The sequence below is a fragment of the Paracoccidioides lutzii genome (assembly GCF_000150705.2).
Source record: "Paracoccidioides lutzii Pb01 unplaced genomic scaffold supercont2.1, whole genome shotgun sequence".
Lineage (NCBI taxonomy): Eukaryota > Fungi > Ascomycota > Eurotiomycetes > Onygenales > Ajellomycetaceae > Paracoccidioides > Paracoccidioides lutzii.
The window spans coordinates 952,464-964,976 of record NW_015440947.1 but is presented as its reverse complement, the minus strand read 5'-3'; the positions used below and the strand labels follow the sequence as shown (position 1 = coordinate 964,976).

Genomic DNA, 12,513 nt, shown 5'->3' with positions numbered 1-12,513 from the left:
TGGGCTCGAGATGGATGGATTGGTCTATCAGGGCCTCCAAAATGAGCAGAATGGACTGGTTTGGGGAATGCGGGGGGTTTGGATCTGTGGGATAGGAATGGGGATTGGATGGTAATGGGACTTGGTTGGGATCCATTGGGGCTTGAGCTGGTTATAAGGTTGCTGGTAGGGTTGTCATTCATGATGTTGTTACTGGAGTTCTGATATTCCCCAGTCGATTTGGTAGGATCTGCTTGTTGGAGGGGACTACTTCAGAAAGGGTCTTGGTGATGTCATGGCAAGTGACAAACATTGCTGGCTGTGGTTGTGATGGAGGTAAAGGAAGTATATGTCATGGAAGTGCTGGAGTCACTGTCATTGCTGATGGCAATGCTGATGTCACCATCAGTGTTTGTGCTAGAGTCTGTGAAGGCATCCATATCAATGCTCATCTCTTTGGACAACTTCTGCTTCTGACCCTGCAGTTCTGTTTTCTCATCACGGACATTTTGGACAATTGAGATGGCTCTACACTTAACTTTCACAAGCTGGACAGTACATGTTGCAAGCTCCTGAATATAAGCAATGCGTTTCTCTTTCTCCCTGATGCAATTGCGTGTATTGATGTCGACTCGATTGCAAACATCCTGTTGATCCCCATCGGGAAACCTATCCGGATGCATCTTGATATCTTGCCATTTCATATGCAGCTGACATCGCTCTGCATATAGGTCACGCAGCACAATGTCAGATTTGAAGAAGATATCAAAAGCCTCGAAATAGGAACGGCGATGGAGAGCCAGTTCCTCAAAAATGGCCATGGCCCCCTGAGAAAGTCTCCCCTTATTGGATTTGACAAATCGGGATACGCTAACATAGTCGACGGTCGGATTGGGCTCCCCAGATTCCAGATTGGGTGGATTTGCAGACAGGACGGGGCATTGGGAGCCACAGGTTTCGACATAGTTGCAAATTGCCACGATGCGACTGCCGTCGTCTGATATTGCTTCATCGAGGATGTTTGTGGTGTGCAACATGCCGTTTTTCAACTCATTATTCCAGATCTCCTCGTCCACCTTGATGGCTTCTTTGTTGATTACGTCGAGGCTTGCCATGCCGAATTGCTGGGCTGAACCCTGTCAATAGCGGGAAGTTTGTGAAGGAGGTTAGAAGAGGAGATTATGATACGAAGACAGAAACGAGATTAGTGAAGAAAGCAGAGGTAATGAGGGGTTGCATGGAAATAAACATTATGGAGGTAGAGTCTGTAAGTAGCTAGCATTAAAATATAAAATAGGGAAACAAAATTGTATGTGGTTGCGTGTGTGTGTGTGTGTGTGTGTGTGTGTGTGTGTGTGTGTGTGTGTGTGTGTGTGTGTGTGTGGTATGTGTGTGTATGTGTGAGCCTTGGGAGATGAAAAAAGGCGGGGAATTCCGGAATCGAGAATGTTGGAGAGAGGATATAGAACGGTGCATGTGCCATATACGTGTAGAAATATGGAGAGAGAAAAGGGGGCTGGAGACAAGAGGTAGGATAACACGGCCCGGCATTGGCCATGTAAACAGATATATTCGTCTTGAAATCCAAGATATAAGCCGGTCAATACAATGACTGCAGAATACCTAGAAAATTCGTCGGCATCTCCGGTTTCTCAAAGGAGCATGCATTCCAGGCACTCTAAGGGAAAAGAAACCGGGCATCTTCATTTCTTGTCAGCTGCATAGGCAACTACTTGCATATAACACACTCTTTTCCACATACGTCAATGGGTGAAGTGTCAACCTGACAGGTCCCTCCTCCTGTCAGGATCCCGATTAGCACAGGATCATAGATATACCAGAACCTAAGAAGGCACATTTATTGCGAGTATAGTCATCCACGCCTCCGCGTCATGCCTCCGTTGAACAGGGCAGATCAATATCAACAACCCACGGAGCATGGACCGGGTCATATTGAACAGTGACAATACTGGCATTGACAAACAAAGTCTCCTCTCCAACCCTCAACGGACTGTCCCCATCACGACTGACATTAATATACGACGCCCGATCTCTCAACACCGTTGTCTGATCCAGCTTTATATCCGTCGCCTTCTCGCCCGCCCACTCCATCCGCTGTGCTCCATAGCCTTCATGGATGTGTCCAAAACAATGCAATCGCGGTTTGGCGCGGGTGACCGCCCGTCGAAGATGGTCGCAGCCCACAGCCTCACAGCTAATCGTCTCATCCATAACACCCCTGGGCGGGCCATGAGTCAATATGACATCCACAGCAGGGAAGTCCGGGATAGGATTTTGCGCGACGAACTGCGTGCCTTCCTGCGGCGGGTTGAATCGGTCCTGGGGCCGTTTGTACGCAAACGCCCACCGGCAGAACTCCGGCTGATACGGCGAGGCATAGACGGTGAACTGAGCACCGTTTTTCAACCTGAACGTCCTCACCCCTTCATCCATGTAGACAATCCCATGCCGCCGGGCCTCCTCGCCGCAGTACATGTCGCGAATTTTCACCAGGTCTTCCCGAGCTTGGTGTCGCCGGTGGCCGAAGCTGTTATAGTAGTCTTCGTCAAGGGTGATGTCATGGTTTCCCGCAATGACAATCTTTAGCTCTGCCTCCGCGCTCTTTAGCATGCCTATTGTCGCCTGGTGCTCGTTCCCTTTCCCGACCATGGTGAGGTCGCCAGCGTGGAGAAGAACGTCTGCGGCGGGGAAGGGGTGTCGGAATGGAGACCAATTGTCTGGTGGTAAGGGCGTGTATGTATGCGTATCGGATATGAGACAGAAGCGGGTTTTCACCTCACCTGAGGAGCTGGTCGCGGCCATGCCTTGCGGGCGTGTTCCGTCTATGTGCGACGTTTGTTAAACAGTCGTTTGGGGGCGGGTTTAGAGGTCGTTTTATCAACCTAAACCCTGGGAAGAAGCCGGGAAAATGAAAAAGACGTGTCAAAGGGGTTGGACCTGCAAGCTTAGCGAAGGTGATCGATAAATTATTTTAGCGGAGACAATAATAGTTTGTTAAGATCCACAAAATACTTATAAGTCTTTGCCAAGAGGGAGCATCAGCTAATATGAGCCAACTCCTTACGGGGGTTCTAAGTGGATGGAATAAATGGCGACAGTTCTTCATGTTTATCGAGGTAGCAAGGGCGGAATTTCAAGTCCGTTCAAGCTGAATAAACGGATGAAAACACGCCCATAAGAAAGAAGAAAGAAAAGAGAAAAAAAAAAGAAAAAAAAAGAAAAACCATCACATTTATAAACGTATTAATAAAAGAGAAAATTCCATTCCGATAGGTTAAAATAATAAAAAAAGTTCAGAGCTCTACAGGGCCTCCGTTTTAACAGAGCGCTGCATATCACATAATTTTGTTTCTTGAAAAAATTTGCTGAACTCCAATCAAACCCATCAATCATCGTCACACCCGCACCCTCCCCTTACGCCCAGGCCCGCTCTACTTCCTGATCGCACGCTGGTAGAACGCCAGCTCCTCCCCTTCCAGGATATATCCATCAACACGACCACTCTGGCCCGGCCGCGAGGAAATCACGGCATACAGCCGACCGGCCTCGAATTGCTTCTCAAGAGCTGGGTCAACCTTTCCTTGGGCAGCAAATCTCACAGCCTGCTTCTTCTCAACGCTCTTGCTCTTCTTCTCCTCAGCGTTTTCCGCGCCGAGCTTTTGCTGGCGTCTTCGGCCAAGGGTCTGACCGTAATGGGCCTCGTACCATTGTCGGAATGGGGCAGCGTCGACTTGGACAACGGCGGATTTGGTGAGGGTGTTGGTGCGGACGAGTTCGTTGTTTGAAGGATGGTAGGAGACAACGATCACACGGACTTTGCGGGAGATTCCCTCAGAGCCCCAGGAGAAGTTACCGGATTCGAGACGGAGGGCACGGAATTTCTGGTTGCCGCCACGAGTACGAACGAGATGGATTCTCTTGGGTCCAATACGGGTGTTGGCTGGTTGGCGACCCTTCTCGAAGGCTCTGTGCAAAGTGCGAACTGTGAGAAACTAGGTAGGTAGATAGACAGAGGGACGATTTTCAGAATGATCGCCATACCTCTTCTTGCGATAATGAGCTCTTTTCGCGCCGGTGGCCGAACGCTTGTGACGGGAATCTCTTGAGATACCCATGATTGCGGCTGATGGACGGCACTACTAATAAGAACCCCCCCCCCCCCCCCCCCCCCATATCGTCAGTTCTTCTGTTGATCAAAAAATCGAGAGCAAAAATTATAGATTCCCCGCAATAAAACTTTAAAAAAACTTTTAATGGTGAGGTTGCTGCTGGGTGATTGCTGGCAACGCACAGCGCACACAATCGCTGAAAGTGGGAGAGGGGAGAGAAAGGAACGCTTTTCCCCAGCAGGAGCAACACTGGCCAAAAAAGGGACGAAATTGGATTGCTCGAGAACAACAGCAAAGAGAGGGACAAAAGGGCAGGCGCTCACCTCGTACCGTGTGCTCCTTGACCAGAGATGTCACGGGGTGGTCGGCGGTGAGAGTTGGGCGGAGGGAGAAGCGTGTTGTCGCTGTCGTTGTCGTTGTCGTTCGTCGAGGATGAATTTCGCACAGTGCCAGAGCCTGAGCCTCGCTTGTTGAAAAGGCCATGCCCTAATGGGCGGCGCTAGCCCGGATGAGGCTAGCGTGCCAAGTCATATGCCAGTGTCAAACGGCGGAAGGAGAAGTCTTGGCATTCGCTTATTCATCAGCACCAGGGAACGTTTTGTTTACATTGGATGCAGCAGCAGCAGAAGAAGAAGAAGAAGAAGAAGAAGAAGAGATATGCCACCTCTGGTCGCGAGTTCAAACACCCCGGGTGGACGGAATCCCTATTATGATTATATTGGGAATGCCCGCATATGACGTTTCAACATTGCCGTCGAAATATCAAATGATATATGTCAAGGGAAATTGCGGGAAATGGAATTGAAAACAAAACTATATACGAATTCTACCAAAAGGTTTCGCTACCTAATATGACAATACGGAAACACAGGCGATTCCACATGGATGGTTTCTCGGGCTTCACGGTGGAAAATCTCTTCAAAAAGACGGTTGAGACAATTTTGAAGGAAAGACAGTAAGGTGTTACAAATACGAAGACGGAGAGGGGATATGGATATGCGAGAGTAAATAAACAGAGATGCTATTAATAACAGAAGAAAGAAAAGAAAGCAGAAGGGAAAACAGGAGACCAAAAAAAAACCTCCGATGTTTCCCCGTGAATATCACGGTGGATTAACCCACGGGGGTGTTGTATCCATCTCCTCAAAGTCCCATTACGAAACCTGCATTCCACAGCTGAAGAGCATCGATCGACCCAAACAACGCCAGAAAATCCACCACTGAAACACAACAACACAAACTCACAAATTCCAGACGTGGTGGTACTCAGAAAGACAGACGAAAAGGAAAGTGAACCGGTGGAACCATTTAGGCTCTATGCACTGCGTAATAATCAGGATCTTAAGGATTAACGCAAGGCTCAGCAACTCTTCAAACATTTTGATTCAACGAGTTTCTGTTTATAACAAAGGCACCACGGGAAAAGGGGAGGTGGAGGTGGAAGGGGAAGGGAAGGGGGAGGGAAAGGGGAAATCAGAAGTGGGAGCATCCCAAATACACAACTACGAACGACATAGGATTCCACTTACAAGAGAGCCAAGGTCAAGTCGCCATGTATGACCGCCTTCAATTCCACCTCTACATCCAAGTTGATCTCCAGCTTCAATCTCAGGCCATCCTGTTCCTCCTCCTTGGGCTTCTCGGCAGTCTTGAGCCTCTGATTCGGGTTTCCAGGCCGCATGGGAATCTCTCCCCGTTGGGCACGAGCATAGGTGACAGGCCCGTCCATGGACGTCTCCGGTGGTCCGATGTATTCAAACGGCAGCATCGCCGTGTCCGCTGAATGTTTGGAGGCGGTTTTCATGGGTCTTTTTCGCTGGTGTTGTTGTTGTTGTTGTTGCGGTGGTTGTTGTGTTTGCTGCTGGGTTTGATGTTGAAGCTGGTTCTTTCCTGGGGCCACGTTCTCTTCTTCGTAATAGCCGTCGTCGTCGTCGTCGGAGAAGGAGTCGTAGTCGTAATCATCATCGTCGCTGTATTGAGGCGTTGGAGGTTGCCGCTGCGGTTGTGGGGTGTTTTCCTTTGGGGTTGCTGTACTCATCGTGCTTGATTTGAGGGGTGTGCACCTCCCGTTCGATGATTATGCTTGTGCGAGAAGATAGAAGAAGGGAGGTATAAGAAGCAGTGTGATATATGTGTCGTAGGTTTTTAGGGTATGGAAGGAAGGACGCCTATTAAAGAGACAAGAGATATATAAAAAGAAGACTCAGGAGAACCGCAAACCTACGACGCCACGAACATGGAATCGGCTGTTCTATTCAACAAAAAACCAACAACCATTCGGCATAGGTCATATATGGCCAGTCTACGCTACTGCCTTTTCCCGCACCCTCTCGCCGCGTCATGTCATAGCTGTAACATCGGCGATGACGTTGAGGCACAGGGTGTTGCAGGGAATCCGCTAGTGTACGTGCCAGAGAACCGGGTTTCCACATGGTCCACAAGAAAAATACCATCATCTCCCCAGCATACCTTTGTTGATATATCCGCTTTTTAAAGCAAGCTGGGGATTCAATTTGCACATCTCAGCCACTATGATTCATCCTTCTGCCGACGCTGTTTCAGTGCAAAGTCACCTCCACACATCACACTTTGCAGAACCACAGCGAAGCGCGAACTCAATATCATCTTACCTTTACTTTTCAGGAAGAATTCTTGTTTTTCGTATAAAGTTAGGCATAGAGTACGGTTAACAGAAGTAGCTTACATTACGTACAGTACATACATTACATTTTTTGTTTTTTATTTCTTTGGCCGTTTGATATCTCCAAGATCAAAGGGCATCCAGAAACACCTAAATGATAGATGATGACCCGACTTCGCCATTAAGATCACCGGACCCAGAACCACACTTGGAATTTGAAGGCTCAATCGGTTTGAACAGAGCAACAGACCTCTCTTCCTGAGGCAGTCAACCCCTTTCTCTGGCAAGGGGCAGGCAGAATTTGTTGTCGAGGCTGCCCGGACAGTACATGTACCCCTTTTGATGACATCACAGCCTGAGAAAAAATGGACGATCCAAGGAATAAATAGTTAACTTTACCTCTTGGCCTGACACATCCCTCCCTCCTTTGATTAAAACTCCGCATCGGACTTCGTCATTAGTCCACCTCATTCATCACCCGCTTAGAAATATTCAAGGCAAGGTTATTATTTTCGAAAAAAAAAAAAAAAAAACTTGCGGTTCTACAGGAGGCAAGCCATGGGGCCACCCGATCAACCTCAGCAACTCCTTTGTTACAATGGGAAAGACAATGATCAAAATACCAAACTTCATGAGCTTATTTTATTCAGGCCATGCCTTATTTTGACTCGAATGATGCCGCACAGTATCTCTTTAGCTGTCGCTTGAGGGGAGCAGAAAGGGAGAGCAACTGTTTAAAGCTGGATTGGGTGATCGAATGAGATGTAAAACCTATCTGAATCCGTCGCACACAGTCAGCGTTTGCCTGCATGTCACAGATGGATAATATTTATCTAGATAATTTTTCATGCATATTGCCTAGGGCGACATCCATATTGCGGCTAGGACTTACCGTGGCCCTTATCTACAAGCGTTTCCCCGAGTTAGCCAGATAGAATAGAAGCAACAACTATCAGAGCTCAGATATATCATTGTGAATTATATACACCATTATTATTGACGGTTAGATTACACTCCCTCTCCCATTTTTCAGTATACATGTATATAAGTACCGCGTCTAAGTTGGCAAATGTGGGCCATATGACGCATGCGCTGCCCCGTTTTCTAGTTACAGTGTTTTATCTTCGCAGATTTCGCCTCCAACAGCCGGGATATCCTGTCTGGACAACCCACTGCCGTTCTAGCGGTCAGTTCTTGATCAATGTGACTTTTGGCCTGGCTGCTGGAGCTGTGTTTTGTTCATCCGGTTGACCTTAGTTCGTGTCATGGATCCCAGATCATTTCTGATGACAATCTTCCATCATGTTGACATACGGCTAGGGACAATGACGTCGACAAATGGGAGGTTGAACCCGTTTGTATGTACCAAATGTGGAAAGGCATGTTTTATATATAACGTAGGGGATCGTGCCGGTTTGCGTATGTAGTTATCCTCCCTCCAATTTTATACCTCCAAGACCTTAACAAGACAATCTTTCCGAAGTAAACTCACAATAATACATATTCTCACCTATCATTCCCAACCCAAAAACTAAACCCCAGTCTTACCCCACGAATATCAACATAAACTAAAACATCCAACATGGATAACAACGATCAAAAACGACCTCAAGATAACCCCGAGCAAGACACGGAAGAAAACCAAAGCGATCAACAACCCTCAGAAGAACAACAATCCGATGTCGACCAGGGTCAACAGCCAGAGCCAGCACCAGAGCCCCAACCACAGCGAAACCGTCGCCGACGACCACGCTTCCAAGAGCCCGAACCTGAAGATATTCCCCGGGACGATTTCGAGCCAGCCGGAGGGCGCAGACGACGCCGACCCAGACAATCAAGCGGCGCCCTATCTAACATGAACAACCAAGTAGGCAATGCCGTTGGAGGCTCTCAGGATCTCGTCCAGAATACCGCTGGCCAAGCGGCGGACGCTGTGGGCAACACTGCCGGCAAAGCCGTTGGCGCTGTCAGCGGCGGAGGAGGGAAGGAGAAAGACGAGCAACTTCGGTTGCGTCTGGATTTGAATCTCGATATCGAGGTTCAGCTCAAGGCGAAGATTCACGGTGATCTTACGCTGGGGCTGCTGTACGTATATTCTTCATTGCCGCCCCCTGGCTCACCCCTTTTGTTGAACTTTTGGTTGTATACCATCTCCTGAATATCCCATGATATAACGCACCTCCCGTGTTAAGTTGGGTGGCACTTTCGTCTTCGCGTGAACAGGAAACTGTATCCGTTTGATAAGGAGCTCATACACATAATAATGATAGCTCATAGGAATTAAAAGATCTCCCGACCTCGTGTCAGAACGTGATGCTTCCACGGCCAGTGAAACATCCACTTGTGGTCTCGACTTAACTAGAAAGATGTGCATACATACCCAAAGATATAAAGAACGCACGTTTCTACCAGTCGTCCCGTCGAGCCCGCTGTGGGTACGCCTTCACCCATGACATTTTTCGTATGCGTCATCAAAAATTGTGAACTGTATCCCCCCCTCCTCTCCCCGAATCTTCTGAGTCGTTCAGGATTGGCGGTTGTTTTGTGTTTTCCCATTTATTTCCCTTCCATTTCCTAACGATCAGCACGTTTATGAGTTGTTCATCTGTCTTTCGCTGTATTCCATAGTCAAGATTTTCACCCTTTCCTTACTTTATTTTCCTCGTGCATATAGCGCTCAAGTATGATGGCTGAATGGATTTTTTTTTTTTTTTTTTTCCTCTGCTCTTTTCCGTGGCGCAATTAATGATTGTTAGATTTAGAATGATAATAATCAGCCCTTGCTTTAAATCAAGAAGGTTTTGTTCTCAAATTGAGGAAATATGTTGCATGAATAGGTAAAAGTACCACCCGTAGGAATGGAAGTAGCCCTCCATTGCCTTCCAGCCATCAACAACACTAATACCGCTCAGCGGTATGCAATATGCAAGGTAGAATGTTAATTCATATCTTGATGGAGATGACAAAAGTTTGCTTAAACTCCGCGATTTTTTCTTCTTAATAATCGAAACCGCAGCGAGCAGTGTCAAGAACATTTCAACGGGAACGTACTTGGGGAGCAAATGAACTGGCGAGATGCGTAGATGCACCTCAAAACAATATGAAGAAATCCTTTGGGAGAGACAGGAGATACTGGGTGAATACTCACCAGCGCCAGAAGAGTAGTAGTTCTTAGAAAAAAATGAGGGATAATCTGGCCCACTTATCTGTGCCCCCATGGTGCGTTTATCCAAACCAGTTCTTTGATACCCTTTATTTAGCATCAAAGCTATACCCCCCCCCTTCATTTGTGTGGGATGGTTAATCTCTTTATTGTTGTGGTTGAAGCTAGCTAACTATATAGGGTTCATCACGTGCGGTGGAGTGGTCGCCCAGGCTACTAGGGGCTCAACAACCCAGCTAGGGCCCAACAGCCCAACAAATTGCAACGCCCGGAAATTTCCCTTGCCGAAATTCCTTTGATTGGATTTTGGGGTGAGCCATCGCCGGTGTTGATCCTGTAAAAGTTGCCCTTGTTGAGAATTGCTACTCTAACTCAAAGGGGCCTAAGATGCATCAAATTTCCAATTGATATAGCGGAGTAGAAAAGGAGCTTTTACCAGATCGCAACAGCATCAGCAACTGAAGAGATCGGATCAGAATAGAATCTTTATATTGGATGTTCAAAGAATAAAATCGAGATGATGAACTTGAAAACATACTTCCATAACCAACTTAACACCCTCTTCTTCGGGCGTTCCTCGGCATCTTAGGGAGAGAGTGGGGTTTTACAAGTAACAACATAGAATTCTGAAAAGGGTTTCAAGGTCTGAGCAGATAGATTTGATTTGTCTCTTGCAAAGTTCCTATTCTTTGACTCATTCTATGACAGCCTCCATCTTTCTTATTAGATATTCATCATTATAAAATTTGACACTCTCAAGACTTACAGACACCAGATTTCAACTGCTCGGGTAGTTATATGTATCTTTGATTGCTGGAGCTTTTTTCTTTTGACACTTGACATTTTCACCTCTCTCTCTCTGCGTTGATACTCTGCAGTGAAGTTATGAGACTCTGTGAGTTTTGCAAGCTGGTTGACTCTTAGAAACCTCTATTGCTCTGTTAATGGCATGATATTGTCATGTAATAAAATAGAAACACAACTCCATGAAAAATATCTGAAAAGTGATGAGATAAATATCGATGGCTAAGCAGAGAATGGGTCTCTTCTTAAATATTATTTAACTCAACCTAGGCAACTGTCATTTGTCCAATTGCATCCCTTGTCCTTGGATCACTCAACTCACCCACACTTGGCTGGCTCTCGCGCGACCATCGCCTTTGAAGCGGCGATGCAAAATCGGCAGAGATGAGTATCTGCCAAGTTTAGCGAGTGGCTTTAAGTATGGCTGAGCGGACGGGAAGCCCTGTTTTCCACTCCCTGTGGTCGTATGTGGAAGATGACCTCTTTAGGTACTACTTTTTAGGTACTACTAAAGGCATTGTTAAGACATCCCAACGTGTATCAGCATCGAAGCACAACGAAACTATACCTTGGGAGGAGGAGAGAAGTGGGATACACTCACCCACCAGCAACAGAAATAATACGACAGATAAAAAATAATAAAGATCAGATAACGGTATGGATAAGTGAAAAACAAAAAACACCATCCGAAGTACCATGAGAATTTCTGCCATTCAATACATCCAATTGAATCCAACCTTTACACATCTAAGTGTAAAGGGAGTTCAAAAACCCTTCCGGATTACAGGATGATCCTACGGCAATGCAAGAAATACAAAAGAGTAAAATATAAACTGGTCCACATTGAGCCACGCAGTTGAAAAAGAGGGTGGAAAGGGTATGCTAATAACAATAAGAAATCTTTCAAAGGGCAAAGCAACCTATAAACCCGCAACTATCATCAACCCATATCCAAGCGTAATCAGTACGCCAAACGACATGACACTCGCGGGTACGCCACGGGTTATGAAGTGACGGACGCGCAGATATCGCTGGCCGGTTTCAGGGACTTCCATCATGATGGCGGCTAGAGAAGGATGGGTTAGTTACGAGTACCAACTTTCACTATTTAAGTGGGATATGCATGGACTGAAAAACACAGAGGAGAGAGGAGATGAAAGGAAAGTGCCTAGCTTACTCATATTAGGAAACCCGCTCGTCGGCAGGCCCATGGCAAACGAACACATAAGCGCACTGCCCATAATCAACAGATTGGGATGTGGATGATCCATGCCTGCGCCAACCTGCTGGACTAGTGGGAGCATAATCAGCGCAGCAACTGTGTGAGAGATAAAAGTGGCCACGACAAGGATGAGTGCAGTGAATGTGATCAGGACGCCATATAGACTGAAATCAGCTACACGCTCCGTAATAGCCTTGGCAATGGTGTGCAGGAGACCGGAAGAAGTGACAGCGCGGCCCAAGCAGAGACCTCCCGATGCCAGAATGATGATGGTCCATAGGAAGTTGTTAAAGTCTTCCTTAGTAAGGACACCTGTGCCGAAGAAGAGGATGAGCGGGATGATGGCGATGACGCCCATGTCGCCGAAGGTGGCTTCGAGCTGGTGGCTGACGCACCATAGGACTATGGTGAAAGACAGTTACAAGGGTAACGAACCATTGCATGCCGGAAAATTTGTCTTTGACGGGGCGGATGGGGACGATGACGGTGCCACGGCCTGGGCGGAAGGTGACGAGGAGGAGGAACCAGATCAGAATTATGCAGATGATGCAGACTGGGAGCGAGATGAAGAACC

At 47.1% G+C, this 12,513-nt stretch overlaps 6 protein-coding genes across 6 annotated transcripts in view; 1 reads left to right on the top strand and 5 right to left on the bottom strand.

Moving 5' to 3' along the window:
- Nucleotides 1-272: 272 nt before the first annotated feature.
- On the bottom strand, nt 273-1,094 carry PAAG_00266 (hypothetical protein; the record flags this gene model as incomplete). The annotated part of the gene is made up of 1 exon (XM_002797681.1): nt 273-1,094. The coding sequence occupies one exon, from the start codon at nt 1,092-1,094 to the stop codon at nt 273-275; it is 822 nt and encodes a 273-aa protein (XP_002797727.1).
- Nucleotides 1,095-1,869: 775 nt separating this feature from the next.
- Nucleotides 1,870-2,802, bottom strand: PAAG_00265 (metallophosphoesterase domain-containing protein; the record flags this gene model as incomplete). The annotated part of the gene is made up of 1 exon (XM_002797680.2): nt 1,870-2,802. One exon carries the CDS (start codon nt 2,800-2,802, stop codon nt 1,870-1,872), a length of 933 nt encoding a protein of 310 aa, XP_002797726.1.
- A 629-nt stretch (nt 2,803-3,431) lies between these two features.
- On the bottom strand, nt 3,432-4,115 carry PAAG_00264 (40S ribosomal protein S8; the record flags this gene model as incomplete). Its single annotated transcript, XM_002797679.2, has 2 exons — nt 3,432-3,966; nt 4,042-4,115. The coding sequence occupies 2 exons, from the start codon at nt 4,113-4,115 to the stop codon at nt 3,432-3,434; spliced, it is 609 nt and encodes a 202-aa protein (XP_002797725.1).
- A 1,519-nt stretch (nt 4,116-5,634) lies between these two features.
- Nucleotides 5,635-6,147, bottom strand: PAAG_00263 (hypothetical protein; the record flags this gene model as incomplete). Its single annotated transcript, XM_002797678.2, has 1 exon — nt 5,635-6,147. The coding sequence occupies one exon, from the start codon at nt 6,145-6,147 to the stop codon at nt 5,635-5,637; it is 513 nt and encodes a 170-aa protein (XP_002797724.2).
- A 2,185-nt stretch (nt 6,148-8,332) lies between these two features.
- PAAG_00261 (hypothetical protein) lies at nt 8,333-8,908 on the top strand (the record flags this gene model as incomplete). Its single annotated transcript, XM_002797676.2, has 1 exon — nt 8,333-8,908. The coding sequence occupies one exon, from the start codon at nt 8,333-8,335 to the stop codon at nt 8,906-8,908; it is 576 nt and encodes a 191-aa protein (XP_002797722.2).
- Nucleotides 8,909-11,637: 2,729 nt separating this feature from the next.
- The window catches only part of PAAG_11079 (hypothetical protein), a gene marked incomplete at both ends in the record, with an annotated part of 4,029 nt that continues 3,153 nt past the window's right edge, over nt 11,638-12,513 (bottom strand). The window contains 2 exons of the mRNA XM_015846787.1: nt 11,638-11,783; nt 11,895-12,341. Coding sequence (XP_015703591.1) covers nt 11,638-11,783; nt 11,895-12,341 — 593 coding nt within the window. The remainder of the gene's footprint in view (nt 11,784-11,894; nt 12,342-12,513) is intronic.